Source organism: Exophiala mesophila, assembly GCF_000836275.1.
Source record: "Exophiala mesophila strain CBS 40295 unplaced genomic scaffold supercont1.3, whole genome shotgun sequence".
Taxonomy (NCBI): domain Eukaryota; kingdom Fungi; phylum Ascomycota; class Eurotiomycetes; order Chaetothyriales; family Herpotrichiellaceae; genus Exophiala; species Exophiala mesophila.
In genome coordinates this window covers 4,045,163-4,061,694 of record NW_015622506.1, presented here as the reverse complement: position 1 = coordinate 4,061,694, position 16,532 = coordinate 4,045,163, and the positions used below count along the sequence as shown (strand labels likewise).

The 16,532-nt window shown below is 51.5% G+C and overlaps 4 protein-coding genes across 7 annotated transcripts; 2 read left to right on the top strand and 2 right to left on the bottom strand.

The window, feature by feature from the left end:
* Positions 1 to 263: 263 nt before the first annotated feature.
* Positions 264 to 3,580, bottom strand: PV10_04962. 2 transcript variants are annotated; one of them, XM_016369559.1, is made up of 7 exons: positions 3,317 to 3,580; positions 3,196 to 3,244; positions 3,038 to 3,131; positions 2,746 to 2,830; positions 2,393 to 2,687; positions 975 to 2,338; positions 264 to 924 (listed from the first exon to the last, which is right to left on the bottom strand). In XM_016369559.1, the coding sequence occupies exons 1-7, from the start codon at positions 3,368 to 3,370 to the stop codon at positions 811 to 813; spliced, it is 2,055 nt and encodes a 684-aa protein (XP_016225347.1). In that variant the 5' UTR covers positions 3,371 to 3,580; the 3' UTR covers positions 264 to 810. The 2 variants fall into 2 exon arrangements, with proteins under 2 accessions (XP_016225347.1, XP_016225348.1); XM_016369560.1 differs by having other exon boundaries at positions 2,746 to 3,131.
* Positions 3,581 to 4,223: 643 nt separating this feature from the next.
* On the bottom strand, positions 4,224 to 6,116 carry PV10_04961 (uncharacterized protein). The gene is made up of 2 exons (XM_016369558.1): positions 5,920 to 6,116; positions 4,224 to 5,869 (listed from the first exon to the last, which is right to left on the bottom strand). Exons 1-2 carry the CDS (start codon positions 6,001 to 6,003, stop codon positions 4,940 to 4,942), a joined length of 1,014 nt encoding a protein of 337 aa, XP_016225346.1. The 5' UTR covers positions 6,004 to 6,116; the 3' UTR covers positions 4,224 to 4,939.
* Positions 6,117 to 7,060: 944 nt separating this feature from the next.
* PV10_04960 (uncharacterized protein) lies at positions 7,061 to 9,710 on the top strand. Its single transcript, XM_016369557.1, has one exon. The coding sequence runs from the start codon at positions 7,200 to 7,202 to the stop codon at positions 9,510 to 9,512; it is 2,313 nt and encodes a 770-aa protein (XP_016225345.1). The 5' UTR covers positions 7,061 to 7,199; the 3' UTR covers positions 9,513 to 9,710.
* Positions 9,711 to 13,627: 3,917 nt separating this feature from the next.
* PV10_04959 lies at positions 13,628 to 16,217 on the top strand. 3 transcript variants are annotated; one of them, XM_016369555.1, is made up of 4 exons: positions 13,628 to 13,911; positions 14,036 to 14,098; positions 14,531 to 15,399; positions 15,455 to 16,217. In XM_016369555.1, exons 3-4 carry the CDS (start codon positions 15,124 to 15,126, stop codon positions 15,908 to 15,910), a joined length of 732 nt encoding a protein of 243 aa, XP_016225343.1. In that variant the 5' UTR covers positions 13,628 to 13,911; positions 14,036 to 14,098; positions 14,531 to 15,123; the 3' UTR covers positions 15,911 to 16,217. The 3 variants fall into 3 exon arrangements, with proteins under 3 accessions (XP_016225343.1, XP_016225344.1, XP_016225342.1); XM_016369556.1 differs by having other exon boundaries at positions 13,628 to 14,098; positions 14,531 to 14,561; positions 15,179 to 15,399; XM_016369554.1 differs by having other exon boundaries at positions 13,628 to 14,098.
* Positions 16,218 to 16,532: the final 315 nt, after the last annotated feature.

The window sequence follows — 16,532 nt, the reverse complement described above, 5'->3', positions numbered from 1 at the left end:
CCTTGAAGTCGAGCAGCTTGCAAGACCCCCAAGAACATGGGCAGGAGGTGCAAGTGGGTGGTTTGCGATCGTTGAATTCTTCCTTGATCGAAATCGTCTATACTTGACCTGCTACGCCTGCACAAACTTTTAGACCAGGGTCGAGGTAGGGGGTGGAACCACTGAAAAAGTCTCAATAGCGCCATCTATTGAGATATCGGCTAAAGATGACCATCGACGGAGGCATAGACGTTTTGCTAGGGCTGAATGGCTCAAGAAACACCCTCGGCTCCATCATGCCTGGGGAAACTAGCTTCCCGGGCCTGTTAATAATAATTGCGACCTGAAGCTCATCGAGGTCATGACTTGCTCCACTTCTTGATACGCCATATACATGAGTCTCAATATCCAACTCTTATTTCTTGACTTTGTGGATGCTAAACAGGAATCTTGCCCAGACCACGTCCTCAACACCGGTAAAACCATCCTTTTCGGGTTGTCTACAGGTGATGGCGCAGAGCCTCTTGGTTCTTGTCTCCCCATAGCTCCAGGAAAATTACCGCCGTCATGTATCTGCCAATTTCGCAGCCTAATCATGGGCCAAGGACCACGGAATCTGCACTGTCATTCCCTATGTGATTTAATATTCAAGGAGGGTGTGATCCTCTTTGTGGAGACCTATTCAAGAGCATCATACACATCATTTTGTTTGGGTCGAGCTATATCTATTCCATATGTAGAAACCCTGGCTCAATTCACCTTCATTCTTGAACAGTCTTTTCCATCACAGGCCGAGAATTCAGCGCCCGAATCTTCTTCAGCTTTACATGACTAGATCAATTGCTGGAAGGCACGGTTGACGGGAGAACGAGGCTTGAGTCCTTGGTAGAAGTCGACTGTGGCCTTGCCACGCTTGGCAATGCCTTCGGGGGTAAACTCGAATTTCTGCACACAGGTTAGTTGATGTGAACAAGATCACGACAGTTCCAGCTTACCTTGTAAACCTCCTTGTATGGTCCTGATGCACCGAATCGGTTCAGGCCAAATTGTTCATGTGAGTATTTGGACCAGCCCAGGGTCGACATGACCTCAACTGAGAGTGTGGGAATTCCGTCTGGGAACACCTTGAGTTGGTATTCCTTTGGCTGTGCGTCAAAGACCTCCCAGCAAGGAAGTGAAACCACGCGAGTGGTGATGCCGTATTGGTCCTTCAAAACCTTGACAGCTTCGATGGCGATCCCGACTTCCGAGCCAGTCGAGACGATGGTGAGACCGGCATCCTCAGCCTCAACTGCAACGTAACCGCCCTTGATGGCATTTTCGATGGTCGAGTTCTCCAACTGGGGCAAGTTTTGTCTCGTCAATGCGAGGATGGAAGGAGTTCCAGTGGCGGTGAGGGCATTGTAGTATGCAGCAGACGTCTCATTGCCGTCAGCAGGTCTCCAGACTTGGACGTTGGGAAGCGCGCGGAAATGGGCAAGCGTCTCGATAGGTTGATGGGTAGGGCCATCTTCGCCGAGACCAATGGAGTCATGGGTAGCGACCCAGATGACACGCTGATGCGACAGGGCAGACAGGCGGACGGCGCCGGCAGCATATGATACAAAGTTCAAGAATGTGCCACCTGCGGGTATCAGACCGCCGTACGCGGCGAGGCCGTTCATGATGGCGCCCATGGCATGTTCGCGCACGCCGTATCGAAGATAGCGGCCGGACCACTCACCAATTCCCAGGGACGGGGGCTGGAAATCAATAGCCTTCTTCCATCGGGTGTTATTGCTGCCCGTCAGATCTGCAGAGCCGGACAAAAGCTCGGGAATGACATCATGGATATCCTCCAACACTTTCTCGGACAGTTTTCGCGAAGCAACTGCGGCATCTGTTGGCTTATACACGGGCAATTTCTTTTCCCAACCCTCGGGCAGCTTCTTGGCCAAGCGGCGGGCGAGATCTGCTCCAAGGTCCTTGTGCTCGCCTTGATACTTCTTGAACAGCTCGTTCCAGGCCTGATCCGCTGCGGCACCCTCAGCAGCATGCTTGTGGTATTGGTCATAGACCTCTTGGGGGACGACAAATGACTCTTCTGGGTTGAAGCCAAACTTGGTCTTGACTTGAGCAGCATCATCGGCCTTCAGGGGGTTGCCGTGAACGCCACCAGTGCCCTGAAGCTTGGAGCCGAAACCAATGGTGGTAGTCAGCTTGATGACTGAGGGCTTGTCGGTAACTTCCTTTGCCTTCTGGATGGCAGCTTCGATGCCGTCGAGATCGTGGTCACCGTCTTCAACGTGCTGGGTGTGCCAGCCGTAGGCTTCGAAACGCTTCAGGACATCCTCAGTGAATGCGCACTTTGTGTCACCATCTGCTCATGTTAGAAGACCCCAGTCTGCTCGTGGAGATGTTGATGGGAGCTTACCGATCGAGATATGGTTGTCATCATAGATGGCAATCAAGTTGCCGAGCTGGAGATGGCCAGCAGTGGAAGCAGCCTCACTGGCAACACCTTCCATGGCACAACCATCACCGAAGAAGACAAAGGTATGGTTGTTGAAGAGCTCGTAGCCGGGCTTATTGAAGACGGCACCAAGATGGGCTTGGGCAATAGCCAGACCAACTGCGTTGGCAAAGCCTTGACCAAGAGGTCCAGTGGTGACCTCGATACCGGGAGTGTCATGTGCTTCGGGATGGCCAGGGGTGATGCTATCGACTTGCTGTTCCAGCCCGTTAGCTTGGTTCATTCACTACTTGCTGCTCCATGGATAAACTCACTCGGAAGTTCTTCAAGTCATCCAAGGTGAGCTTGTAGCCAAACAGATGCAGAAGAGCATACTGCAGCATGCAACCATGACCGTTGCTGTAATGATTCGGTCAGCCAATTCATTGATGGACCGCAACACTAGGTATGGGTATCAAATTGATCGGTTGTGATATCGAGCTGAGCCGATAACTCCGGGTAAGCTCCGACGCATTTTTGTCCTCAGGCATATGCCCTTCCTGCTTGATCCATCTCTTGCTTGGCAATTCAATGTGCGGGAGAGTAGAGAAACAGGTGAGAACTCACGATAGAACGAAGCGGTCGCGGTTGATGTAGTCAGGATTCTGGGGGTTGAAGGTCATGAATTTGTTGAAGAGAACGTGGGCCACAGGTGCCATGCCTGTGTGGGTAGTATTAGCTTCGATACCAATATAAATAGATAGGAATAGACTTGTTCAACTTACCCATGGGGGCACCTGGGTGACCGCTGTTTGCCTGAAGAGTGGCATCGACCTTTGAAGAAACAAGAGAGTCAGTCAACAGTCGACTTGAATCAACGAGGAAAAAGGTGGGGTACATCCATACCGCAAGCAGCCGGATAGTGTTGATTGCTTTCCAATCGGCGTCTGTGTAACCCATGATTGCGGTTGAAGGGGTATCTGTATTGAAGAGGCAGAGTGAAGGGAGGATGCAAAACTGCAAAGAAGCAAGAGAGGATGGAGGGGCAACAAGAGCAAGTACTGTTGAGAAAATTTATGGAACAGCAACAGTGACGGCAGGTTTGTTGTTCGGAGAGACAGCGGCAGGTGGCAGTTGGCCCGGATTGCTGAATTGAGGCTAATCTTCGTCACTCCTTGTGTTGAAACTGCAGACGGTAGTGGGGGGGGGAGGGGGGGTAGCTGGGGGTCGCTTGGGGGCTTTGTCGGTCTGTGTCAGGAGCTCGTCAAATGCAATATTTGGTGGGGCAGAAGCCCATCTACCCAAATCTAAAAGCTGCGGCTCCTTGGTCAGCGATTCGTTCTGGAGGGATTTCACCAGCATTGGTTGGTCTCCCAAACGGCAAAGGTGGAGTGAGCGGGCAGAAAATCAAGCCATCCTTACATTAATGCTGTCTGGAAGCGTAATCAACCCGCCAAGTCGTTGACTCTGTTGAGAAACAGTTGTCTTTCTCCGGGGCTTCAGTGGCACACTTTGGACCCTGAGTAATAATTGGTGGAATTGCTCGGCGGCTATTGCTTGTGGGTTCCGGAAACACTCGATGCGGTATGTCGGTCACTTCTATTCTCTCTATAGAGTGAGTGTTGTTTCGAACCAGAAGATGGAAATGATGAAATGAGGATGATCAAGGTGATGCAACAAGGTCCGGAGTTGGTTGTTGTGTCAGCTCGTTTCACTTCTGTTGCGCAGATGTATGCCTGTCGCCTTGTACTTTAAATGTTGCACTGTAGAAACTCGTACAAGCACAAATGAAGAAATCACTTTCTCAAAGATCTGTCATCAATCGCTACACCACTCAGAGTCAGTATCTATCAGGCATCTTCTCCAATACTTTAACATTTGCACCAATACCAAGCTGCGTTTGTGCCATCCACAGGTCCAAAAGTCTAGAGGAGTATGTAATCATGCCGATTATGCAAGGCTATTGTCACCCCGTTTCTGCTGACTTAGCTAGACTCGACCCAATCACTTCCCCGTCGCCCACTTGCCGCATTGGTCCCTGGCCAAAGCTTGAAACCATGTATGCCATGCTATGGTGCCACGGTCAAAGATCCGAGTCCCTGTCTGTAAACCACTGTTTGCATTGTTCTGGCTCTCTCCACAAAAAGCACACGCTTAACGATACCTGCTGGAGGCCTGACCATTGATCCTTTATCCTGCTACTTCTGTGAGACAAGCCTAGACTTGTCGGAACAGGTCGACCTTCGGCTGTCTGGGTAGGCGCGGGCACGTGGACATGGCTAACGGTGATGCGTCGCATCGAGCCTGCATTTGAAAGTCATCTCGGTCATAGATCACCGTCCCTTTAGACAACGGACAACATGTCGCCCAGTGCGCATCGAGTGCCATCGACACCCAACTCTGTCGCAGGGAGTATCACCCATCCATACAATTTGCAGGACTTCAAAACTGTCCACAATAAACATGGGTGGTATTCGTGCTGGTAGTGACGGGCCTTTTGCCTGAAACGGAGACTGTGTCGACGGCAAATCAATAACCACTTCCGCCGTAACCTGCCCCATATGAATTGGCTCCATACGCAGTCGCACCGCCATTGACGCCGCCATAACCATTGTAGCCTATGTTGGCTGGGGCTGGTTCATAGCCATCTGGACTCTGTCCTCCATTCATGGCATCAGCCCCAGCCACATCAGCCCCTCCAAGCACCAGAATGGTATCGGCGAGTTTTTTCTGTAGCACATCAATGCCACCGCGAACAATATCGTCTGGCTCAAGGGTACCAATGCCTTCGATGTCGAAGAAGAAAGCACTGGGAACAGCATCGGGGTCAAAGGCAGCATCGGCAGAAGAATCGTCGCCTTCCCACGTGGCGTTTCGTTCATCCACCGGCCACTCGGATCTAGCATCACTCTCATACCAGTAGTCAACGTGCCGGAGTTTGTTGTTTGGGTCGTACTCAAAACCCACTGCTGCGGTAGGGGCCCACTTTGCGTGTTCTTTCGAGATCCCCTTCTTTGCGATACATTCCAACTGGATCTCTTGCCCTTGTCTGAGTTTGGCGATCAATGGACCGGTGCCATTAGCATCACGGATCACAGGGGTGCCAATGTTATCTGCGCGAGAGTTGGCCACCATTAGATCACGGGCGTAGACGTTCATCGTTCCAGGTCTGGTACATCGGATGTGGAGGCGCAAAATCACTGAGCAGGCGTCACAATGATCGTCACATTGATCGCATTCGCGTGTGTAGTTTAGGTTTTCGCCAACATGCTTGCTGTGTAGAGGGACTAGGCCCAGTCGGTGGGAAAGGTATTCGTCCGGCAGAACTGAGGAATTTGTGGTGATGTCTACCAGATCGATCGCAATGGTAGGGATTTCGGCAAGGATGGCGCGACGCAAGGAATTGGCCAAGGCGAGGGAGCACGATTGAAGGACAAAGTCGACACGATCTTGTTCAACCTGACACTTATCAGATTCAACTCGCTAGAGGAACCAAGGGACGGACATACTTCTCTCACGGTGACTTTGGGTCCTGACGACTCGACGCCGTCCATTCCATCGTCACCATAGCCATTGTAGCCATTGTAAGCCATGATGCCTACGTCAACGTCAACGGTCGAGAATCGATGAAAGGACGTTCATCTAGATCCACAGCGCGATACACAAAGTGGATTGAACGGTGAAAGGGCAAGTGGCCGTGGCGAAGGGCAATGAAGGCGGCGCGACTCGACTGCGACGGTCCTTGAAGAAAAGTTTCCAGAACGAGACTATGCGGCTAACTTCATTGTGATACGCAGTATTGATTACGGCAGATCATTGCTTAGTGAAGTACATTTAAACTATGGAGTACGCACTCCGACTGGCGACATTATCGATTCTCCCACTCTCCCCACAATTTCAGAATTCGATGGGTGAGCATCATGGCTAGGCTCAAACTTCCTAGGCCTTACTTGATGAATTCTTCTAGTATTTCACCGGCCCGGATTCGGGAGTAAGAGGTCCATTGTTGCACATACGCCGGAGAATCTCCCACTGCAACAGTGTCAACTATAATACTGTTGCGGAGTTACGATGCCGCTGCTGAGGTGTAAACGGTGCTCGATATGTGATATAGTTAGGTACATATGTACAACTCAAAAAGCCTAGATAGATATCAGGCGAAGGCATCCTTGTCCAGTACGAGTTGCCTTAGATATGTTTGTATATGGACAGGATTTGGAAAGGTAGTACTCGCCTGCTGGGGTGTATATCAATCCAGAAACACTTAAAGTACCTAGATACCTAAGGTAGGTACTTGCACATAGGGCCGAGGCAGGCCACTTGGCCCCCATGCACGGTGACTGATTAGCGATGCCAGGGGCGACGATAGGCCTCACACCCTTGTGCCATGCCGCCCGCCCAATGCCGCCCCTCAGGCACCCCCGCGCCCGCGTGAGCATCTTGCATCGATGCTTCCAGATCTTGGCATGGATACGAGGCAGGCACGTCATATCATCCACTCACCCACTTCAAGCCTGGCATCATCAGTTTGTGCCACTTCGTCGTGTCAGGATCAACACTTTACTTATTCCTTTGATCCTCAAAACTCACCATGAGCCACGTCCTCACCCCCTTATGATGGTCCCCGCTGAACATCCAGAGCCGTCGGACCTGGAGCAAACAAACCATAGTCAAGTGACGCCTCCACAATCTCCCTCTAGCATTGTCTAGACTAGAGCAAGGCTATCGTGATATCAACTTGGCCTTGACTTTGAACGATTCATCTCATGTTGCCATTGTGCTAGAGTGGATGGCCATACTGATGCCATGGCTCAACTCTTTTTTGGCTGCCCTTCTTGCCCTGATTCCTGCCGCGTTCGCGCAGTTTCCTCCCCCGTTCTCTGACGACACAACTATCATCCTCGAGTCTCCCATCAACCCCAATGTCACCGTCAGATACACCCTTGTCCATCCTAGCACCTGCGCCACAGTATTCAGCACCCAGAAACAATATTCGGGCTATGTGACCTTGCCTCCCAGTCTCCTGGATCCGACCCAAGGCAACTATCCCACCAACACCTTCTTCTGGTTCTTCGAGGCAAGGCAGCAGCCCGAATCTGCCCCCCTCACCCTCTTCATCAATGGGGGTCCTGGTTCAAGTAGCATGGTCGGCCTGTTCCAAGAGGTGGGCCCTTGCAAAGTCGTCGAATTTTCCCACACCGTGCTAGGCACCACGCCTCGCGACTGGGGGTGGGATAGGAGCAGCAATATCCTTTTCATCGACCAGCCTGTCCAGGTTGGCTTCTCCTACGACACTCCTACGAATTCTTCTTTCAATTTACTTGATAACTCCCGTGTGACACCACCTACAGACCCTCCACCTACTCAGCCTCTGTACACCTTTCTCAACGGGACTTTTGCCTCCGGGAACCCAGCTTTCACCGCAAACACATCTCAAATTGCCGCTCAATCTATTTGGCACTTCTTACAGACCTTCTTGACCGTCTTCCCTGACTACAATACTGCTCTCCGCCCTCAAGGAACCAAAGCTACCGCAGAAATTCACCTTTTCACAGAGAGTTATGGAGGAAAATATGGACCGGCCATTGGCTCCTTTTTCAAAATACAAAACGATCGTCGGACCTACGATGCAGACTTTGCCGGCCGCACTATTGAGATTACATTGAAATCGCTGGGTATAATCAATGGGTGGATCGATCTGATTGAGCAAGCCCCTTATCATCCAAGGTTTGCGTACCAAAATACATATGGCATTCAGGCCATCAGTCAACTCCAACAGCTCAATGCCCTCAGCGCCTTTTCTGGAACGGACGGATGCCGCCAACTGACGACTCACTGCCGTGCTGAACAAACAAGCCTTGACCCCAACGGAGATGGAAATGTCGATCTAGTCAACCAGGTGTGTTCACGGGCACAGTTCGACTGTCAGACTCGTGTTGTCGGGCCCTACACCGTTTCTAATAGGTCAATCTATGACATCACTCAAAACAGGTTTGACCCGTTTCCTGACTCCCTTTATCTCGAATATCTCAATCAGCTCCCGGTCCAGCAAGCCATCGGAGTTCCGGTGAACTATACGCAAGACTCTTCAACTGTCTTCAACGCTTTCAACGCCACAGGCGACTATGCACGAGATGGGCATGTCCAGGCCTTGGCCGATCTCCTCCAATCTGGCACTCACGTTGCTCTCATCTATGGTGACCGCGACTACATCTGCAATTGGCTCGGAGGCGAGGCAGTGTCGTTCGCAGTCGCAGCAGCAGCAGCTGCTGCTACTGCCTCTAATTACGGGGAGTGGTACTCGGCCGGCTATGCACCCATTGTAGCCAACGAGACCTATGTTGGTGGGGTGGTGCGACAGTACGGAAATCTCAGCTTCAGCCGAATCTACGACGCAGGACATCTTGTGCCGGCCTATCAGCCAGAGACGGCCTTCACTGTCTTCTCGCGGATCATCGAAGGTACGGACATTAGCACTGGCAACATTGTCGATCTGTCCACTTACCGCTCTGATGGTGACGCCAACTCCACCCATGAAAACGTTCCGCCTCCAATGGCGGAACCCACATGTCATATTCGAGCCATGGGCGCAACGTGCAATACTGACCAAAGAGACATGGTCATCCACCATGACGGGGTCATCATCAATGGCGTGCTCTACAAACAATCGGCGGATTGGCCAGGAGGAAGTCCGCCGCCAACATCACATGGAGTAGACCCTGTGACACCACCACCCAGCAGCATATCCAGTGTATCCAGGCCCATGACCACCTACATGAACAGCAGTAGCAGTATCGCCCACACTAATCACTCTCAGTATTCACCCATACCTACGACGAGATCGGCGTGGACATCTGCAAGGACATCTGCATCTGGAATGACCTCAGAAGTCGCGACCACAAGCTTCCCGACCGGTGTATACACTGCAACCAGCATTCCCACGACGACCAACGCCACGAGCACCACCACCAGCACGGGGTTCATGGCAAAGCGGAACATCTTCTCGCACATAATGTCCATAATTGTTCGGACGTCAATTTCGACCGAAATGGCATGTGTGCTGGGGCTGGTGTATTTGGCGGTGTGTTGGTCTGTCTCCTGAGCGTGGCCGACCTCGTGACTGTTCGCATCTCCGACACTATTGAATGTAGTGCTAAAATCACATTGCTCTTAGACGGTCCAACACGCTGCGTCAGGAGGCATGGTACATGTTGCACACCAGTCTTGAACACGGCCTTGAATACAACGAAATATTGTGCGAGGTGGAGCGGGGCGATGGCATGTGGCTTGAAGAAGAGGCCATACACATCCAGGTTCGACAGAGCGCAGGTAGTACAGAACGAAAGGATGAGAGCATCAGAGACATCATTGACATTCATTCTGCTCATAAATGCTCTGGCTTGCTGATGCTGCTGCTTGCTAATCATGGTGGGAAGCGTGTCCATGATGGCTACAATGGCAATAAGGTGGTGCAGCAAGGACTGTGACTAGCCACTCGATGAACCAGCATGCTTTCTTACCTGAATGGCTGCGTGTAGTTGCCAACAAGAGTCTCTCTCCGGTGGTGCTGTGGCCTGGTCATCTTTTTCTCGGCTTCGGGCTCCCGGCTCTCAAGAGCGCGCCTGTGTGGGATCCGAGACCCTACACCATGTCTGACCAGTACAGTTCTCAATGGGAGGTGAAATGACAAGTATGGCACGTAAACCCTCGATCGGGATGTCTGCGAGTGTTGTATCAAGCGCCATTGTGCGACACTTCCCTACACGAGTGCGCTTCAGAAGCACCTACCTGTCCCCATCTGTAAGAATTGATTGACTGCAATAAGGAGATGTCGGCGAGTAGAAGAATGAGATCGAAGATGAGCACGTTTCAGTCCCATGTTTAGGCAATCCTATCGAGATCGAGTCAGCGTTAGTGCCTGCGTGTCCTTGCACTTTCCCGGTACATCTCTTGCACAGGGTGGGGGGTAAACTGACGCCTTCCTTATCCATGAATCATACGATCGCTGTTCAATGAAAGACAACTGGTTACCAGTATTGATCGATCAAAACACCCGATCCGATGTTAGTCAATGGGCCACGGTGGTGGTGGTGGATACTGGGACTTTTTCACCATACGCAGATTGGCGTTCTGTAGCCACCTACGGAGGGAACACTTACACCGATAGAGGCTGCAAATGAATCAAGGCAGGATTCGATCCCACTGGTCGCAAAACGATTTCCGCGCCTAGGATTCTGCTGCTAGGCGTTTCGAACAAAATTCTAGAGACCCTTGGCCTAGAATGTTCAAACCGTATGGTAAAGATCGAAAGCTGCTGGTGTATAGAGCCCTGCATATGCGGGCCGAACGGCACGCGAGTCTCGCTAGATTGTCCTGAGTTTCCGACTAGCGAGAGTTGCACTGGAGCTGATGGCTATAGCAATTGCTGAGCAATGAAACCCGGGGTGTGAGGACGAATTAGACAAACACCTCAAGGAAGTATCACACAGTGCATGGAAAAGCAAGCAACAGAAGTCGAGATTCGTGAGCTTCCCTGAATTGATTTGGTACCCAGATCAGAAACGCTGCGTGACGCTGCGTGATCCTAGTCAGTGGCTAGGATGACAAAGAGGTTTCCACGAGGCTTTGGCGTTGCTGGTTGCTCGGAGAAAGGATCCTAAAAAGAACACCACATGAGTCTGTCAGTGTCCACAGCCCCGGAAATCAACTGACTTATATCCACATCCCGGTGGGTGACAATCTCTCGGCATATGTATGTAAACACATAGCTCGCAATCGGCGTGTGTCATTATCGAAGTCATCAGACACTGCCGAAAGACATGACAAGCGTCTGAAAATTCCTTGGGACAGGCTGGACCCCTTGACAGGCATGAAAGCGTTCAAGTTCAAAAAATGCCCCAGGTCGATTGAGGAAGGCGCGCGATGCCAAATTGGTCCGCACATGTGCGTCCCATGGTATGAAATGAATGCACAGGTGCTGTAAAGTCGTGCGACCAAAATCAACCTCGACATCTCTAGCAGCTGTTTGGACTGTTGATTTTGACGAGTTAGATCAGTCTGCACCAGAGCTGCCGATCGGACTAGCATGTCATTACTTTGACCAGGGTTTCGTCTCTTGATATCCTGACAGTGGGTAGACGCAGAGCTGCCGATCGGCCTAACATGTCATTACTTTGACCACGGTTTCGTCTCTTGGTATCATGGTAGTGGGTAGACGGAGGTTGGCTTCACGATGGAGATGGAACGTTTCCGCGACGATCATCCCTCGTAGGACCCTTTAGAGGTCGGAACTGTTCGTCATGTCTACTGCAGAGGATTTCGATGATGCCAGGACATCCTAGCAACGCCGAATGCATGAATTTTTGGTCCCTGGTAAACGAAGAGGTCATCCTTCACATGTCGAGGGAAGTCGTACTGTAGGAAGTCGTGATGTAACTGCGACTGTCGTCCCAGGCTCACCGGGACCAACAGGATGCTGGCTATAAGTCGTGTGTCATCCGTGATGAGCCTATACAAGCAGTTTTTTTTTACGTCGGGCCAGATCAGCAAGACGGGATGGACGACTAAATCTGGGTACAACTCCGTAGCTTGCTCAGGAAAAAGACATAAATCTGCCCCTCCGGTACACATGGGGCCAGCCATGCGCCACGCTGAGGGAGCCAGAATCGGCCCAGAACATAGGTCAGGCTGAGACAAGAAGTAACAAGCGTTGGGAATAGACGACACATGACAATAGATTATAGGGCAGAGAGCTTTGACTAGGGCGTTGGGTGAGGGCCGAGGGCTCTCTGCAACCTTGAATGGAGACATGTGTTTTCCCATGCCGGCGTGTGGCCGTAAATGTCACCAGGTTGACTGCGCAACTTTCACGCACCAGTGTTCATTTTGTGAAGGAACTGTGCCACAGTCACAGGCGTGGATAACTGCAATTGAGATTCTGAGTAATCAACCGTGGCAAAGGCGAAGGAGACGGCAAAAGGTGTTTTGGGGAAGCCTAGGCCTGCTAGCATGCCATTGTTAAAGTGAGGATCCTTTTCGCAGGGTATGAAGTCGCGATAGGCTGAACAGTTGCCGTGATTCTTCGGAGTTGGTCGTGTCTCCGGACTGTAAGTTTGTCCAGCCAGGGGATGCCTTAGTTTGCTTGTTCATCTTTAGGTATGGGACGTGATGTATATCCTGGAAGATTGAGTTAGTATTTTGTACATACAAATAGACCAGAAGCGCTCTTTGGACAATGTTCACAAACGTGTGGTATTTCACATGGTTTTTAATACGAATTGGTATACAAATAGTATTACTCGGTCACCATCCATGGGGAGTTTGGAGGCGGAGTGGAAGATTTTAGGGCCTAGCTCGCATCTTGTCGGCGCTTGAGGTCGCCTGAAGGGGAGCTCGTTCTGGCCATTGATCTGTACTGTAAACTGTGAGTATCTGTCAGCCAAAATGGTCCCACTCCCGAGGTATGGACTCGTACTGTCCTTTATTAGGCTGACCTACTCAGGCTCTCTGAGTCGCTGACTATGCTTAGTTAGGTAGCCGGTTATTGAAATGCTTAATCGCCTTGGTCAAGGAAGTAGTTTTGTTTTAGGTAGTTGTGCATCAATAAGTGTGCGGAGTCTCAGATTTGGGGGGGACATTATTATTAATTCTTGATCCAGGAGCGCACCTAACCTCAAGATGCGACTGCCTATCTTGCACTTGGAGCAGTTTCAGGCAACTTTGCAGGAGACAGCGCCGGACCACACACGCATACACTCCACCGCATCAACTTGAGGTCAGACAGAGGACTCCCTCATCTGCTTGTCTGCTGTGAGATCATGTCACTTGCAACTCCTTCTCGTATGGTCGGTTATTGCATTTCGAGGGTGGGTGGAACGGGCACAACTTACATAAGAAATTGTCATGGAATTGGGGAAGCACAACTCGGGAAACTTTGTCGCCACCAAGGACGGGGTTGTGATTGGTGGAATCTATGGGTGCGTACGTGATGTCGAAAAAAGATGGAGCAACGTTTTTGCGGCAAAGTGCGTGCAGTCAGCAATCTGACTGTGGACAGCTCCACGGTCCACGGGTGGCGCCCGAGTGGGAACAACAAGAATCATCAAAATAAGAATGATGATGAAGCTGGGCTCCGGCTTGCGGCGTTCGGGGCTATGCCAATCCTTTAATTATGTAAGGAATTGCTAATCCTCCCATTTCCATCCTCTGCTCTTTCCCCTTTCAACTACCCACCAACAAAGTACCAACAAAGTCGCGACGCACCAGACCAGACACTCCAGTCTGCGACTCTGCGATTGCTTCACTTGGCCATTCGTTATTACCTACTCTATTTGTTATCGTTGCGCCAGACCTTCCTGAAGTTATCTCTAGTTGCCGGGAGCTTTTGCGCCGTGTTAATTACCTAAGTTGTGCACACGTCCGCCGTGACCTCGGTCGGCACCTTCTCGCTTCTCAATTCCAGTCGCGCCTGCTGACGATTACCTCTCCAACCTCGACCACCGGTACTTGTCCATCTTTCTATTCCCTCTCCCTCGCCCAGACTCTTTGCGCCCTGTGGACAGTTTTGCAAAGTCACAAACTTCGCCGTCAGGTCGTTTTAGTTGTCTAATAGTTGGCAACACACAGGCATCCTGCCTAACAGCCGATGATCACTGATCAGCGTTCGGCATTCTAAGGTTCTTTCCTCAGGTAAGCAGTTCTGCAGCCAAGACTGTGGTTGGCTCCCCCAGATCCTTGATTCCTTCCTCAGAGCGCCTGCCGCAGCTCGCACCTCTCACCATCCTCGCTGCCCTCACAATACACTCCCTCACTCCCTCACTTCTCACCTCTCACCTTTCATCATTCACTTGCCCCATCCCACCTCCTGGTCGCTGATCCTCTTCGTTACCTCTACCTTCTTCCACTTCCAACTCATCTTGGCCCATCATTCCACTTATCAATGCTCTGTGTGCTCGCTCACCTAGCAATGTGCCACGGCCTTTGATGGGACCTCTGGATTTCAAGTCTTGAGTCATGCCTAGGGCGCAAATCTGCTTGCACTCGGGCCCTTAGGCTCATGAAAACTTCCATCTTTGGCCTGAATGTCACCGCAAGCTTTCTGACTCTTTGAACAATCAATAGGACCATATCAAATCCACCAGATCCGAAAACCGTACGTATAGTAATCTCCGACCCACCCTCCGCCTTGGTCGACCCAGCCTGCGTCCCAACGCCCAGGGCTCGTCGCCCCAGGCCTTTCCTTTTGTGGTTTTCCCTCCTCACGCAATTCTCACCCGCTTCCAATTCTCGAATCTCCTCGCCTGGCTCTACCCTATCCCTCTCCTGGGCTCTGACCCACGACATCCCCCCACCCTGCCACCCACCCTTCTCATTACTGTCAGTCTGTCTTGTATCCTGTACAGTTTTCATCGTTACCGTATCGTTACCGTGTTCATACCGTTTCGCCTCGGTTTGCGTCCTTCCCCATTACGTACGATGCTGGCAGACTGCCCACACCCATCCTGATCTCATCCTAACTTTGGCTTTGGTTACATATACCCCCTCGGCACCACCCTCTAAGCCAGCCTCGTCTGTTGAGTCTGCCCTCCTTGTCTACAAGTCACTTCAGCCTTCTAGTACTGGACTTGCAAGTTTTTGCGTGACTTAAGCCTGCCACCTGTCCCAAGCCTCAACAGTGTGTCCCAAGCCTCAACAGTCCATCTCGACATCACACCATGACATCCATCACTCAGTTATTGTCTCCATGGCCTGTTTCTAAGCATTCAATAGTATTACGAGATCAACATTATCCGCCGCCACACTTCTCCAGTTACTCAGATCCTGTCGACACCATGCCACCAATGCCTCCTTCTCCCAGTGACCATGCCAATGACAATGTCACCGGCAGTGCTGAAAGCGATGGTGGGGAGAATAATGGAGACGGCCGCAAGGGCTATGGAAAGCGCGAGCTCAGCACTAGCAAACGCGCTGCCCAGAACCGAGCTGCACAGGTATGAAGCATCCTTCCCCTAAGCTGACTCCCATGGTCCTGACTTGCTTGACCAGAGAGCCTTCCGACAAAGAAAAGAGGGCTATATCAAGAAACTAGAGGAGCAAGTTCGCGATTATCAAGTTCTGAGTGAGAACTTCAAAACTGTTCAGGCAGAAAACTATCAACTTCGAGACTACATCATCAACCTACAGTCACGTCTACTCGAGTCACAGGGCGAGGTTCCTCCGCCTCCAAGCAATGTCGACGGTCTTCAGCCAGGAAAGGCGGGTCCTCCACCTCCCCAGGCGGGCACTTTGCCCCGTCTCTCCGAATTGGGTGCTGTCGGCCAGTCTCAGGACGCCATGGGGAGCAGTCATCACGAACCTCACCGTGGCTCGTATCCAGACCCTACGTACGCGGAGTCGCCAGTATCGAAACGTGCACGGACAGCTTCATCTGATCTGACGCCATCACAATCTGCCCTTCAAGGGCCAGCAATTTTGTCACAGTCATCTGCAGGCGTACGGTAGAGCTATTTGGCGACGGGGTTCGCGTCGAGACAAGCTCCCCAGATGCCGCTGTGGTTATTTTGTCCAAAAGGACCGGCATGGCATTACAGGTGTACGGAACACGGGTGGGAAGGTCGTCGACTTGTTGACTGGCGTTTGATGCATTTTGGATGTGCTCATGACGAAGACGGTGGTTGAGGGAGCCACTTGGAGAGCTGTGACCTGTACCAAGAACAAGGACCCAGCTCTCAAACTGTGTTAGCATAGAAGTCTTCAAAATATGGCTATGAAATGATATCCACAGGCTGAAGCCGAGCATGAAGAAGCATGATGAACTCGCGCGCGTGAAATGTCATAGCCAACGGTCGGCCACGTGATGCTCCGAATGTCGAGTGGACAGAAATATGTCGGTATAGAGGGTGAGCTGATCCGAAGAGATGACATGGCACGCGGGCCTGTGGACCAAGATGCACAATCGGCAACCGAATGAATGCATCATGACTGCGGTGGATTCTCCCCAAAGACGCAGGGTAGCCTCATGGTGGGACGCTTCTGTATGTATGCATACCGGACTGACCATCATGCACCTAGGATAGGCGGCCCAATTAGGATGCTGCGGGATGATCACCAAGCCCAGGGGTCT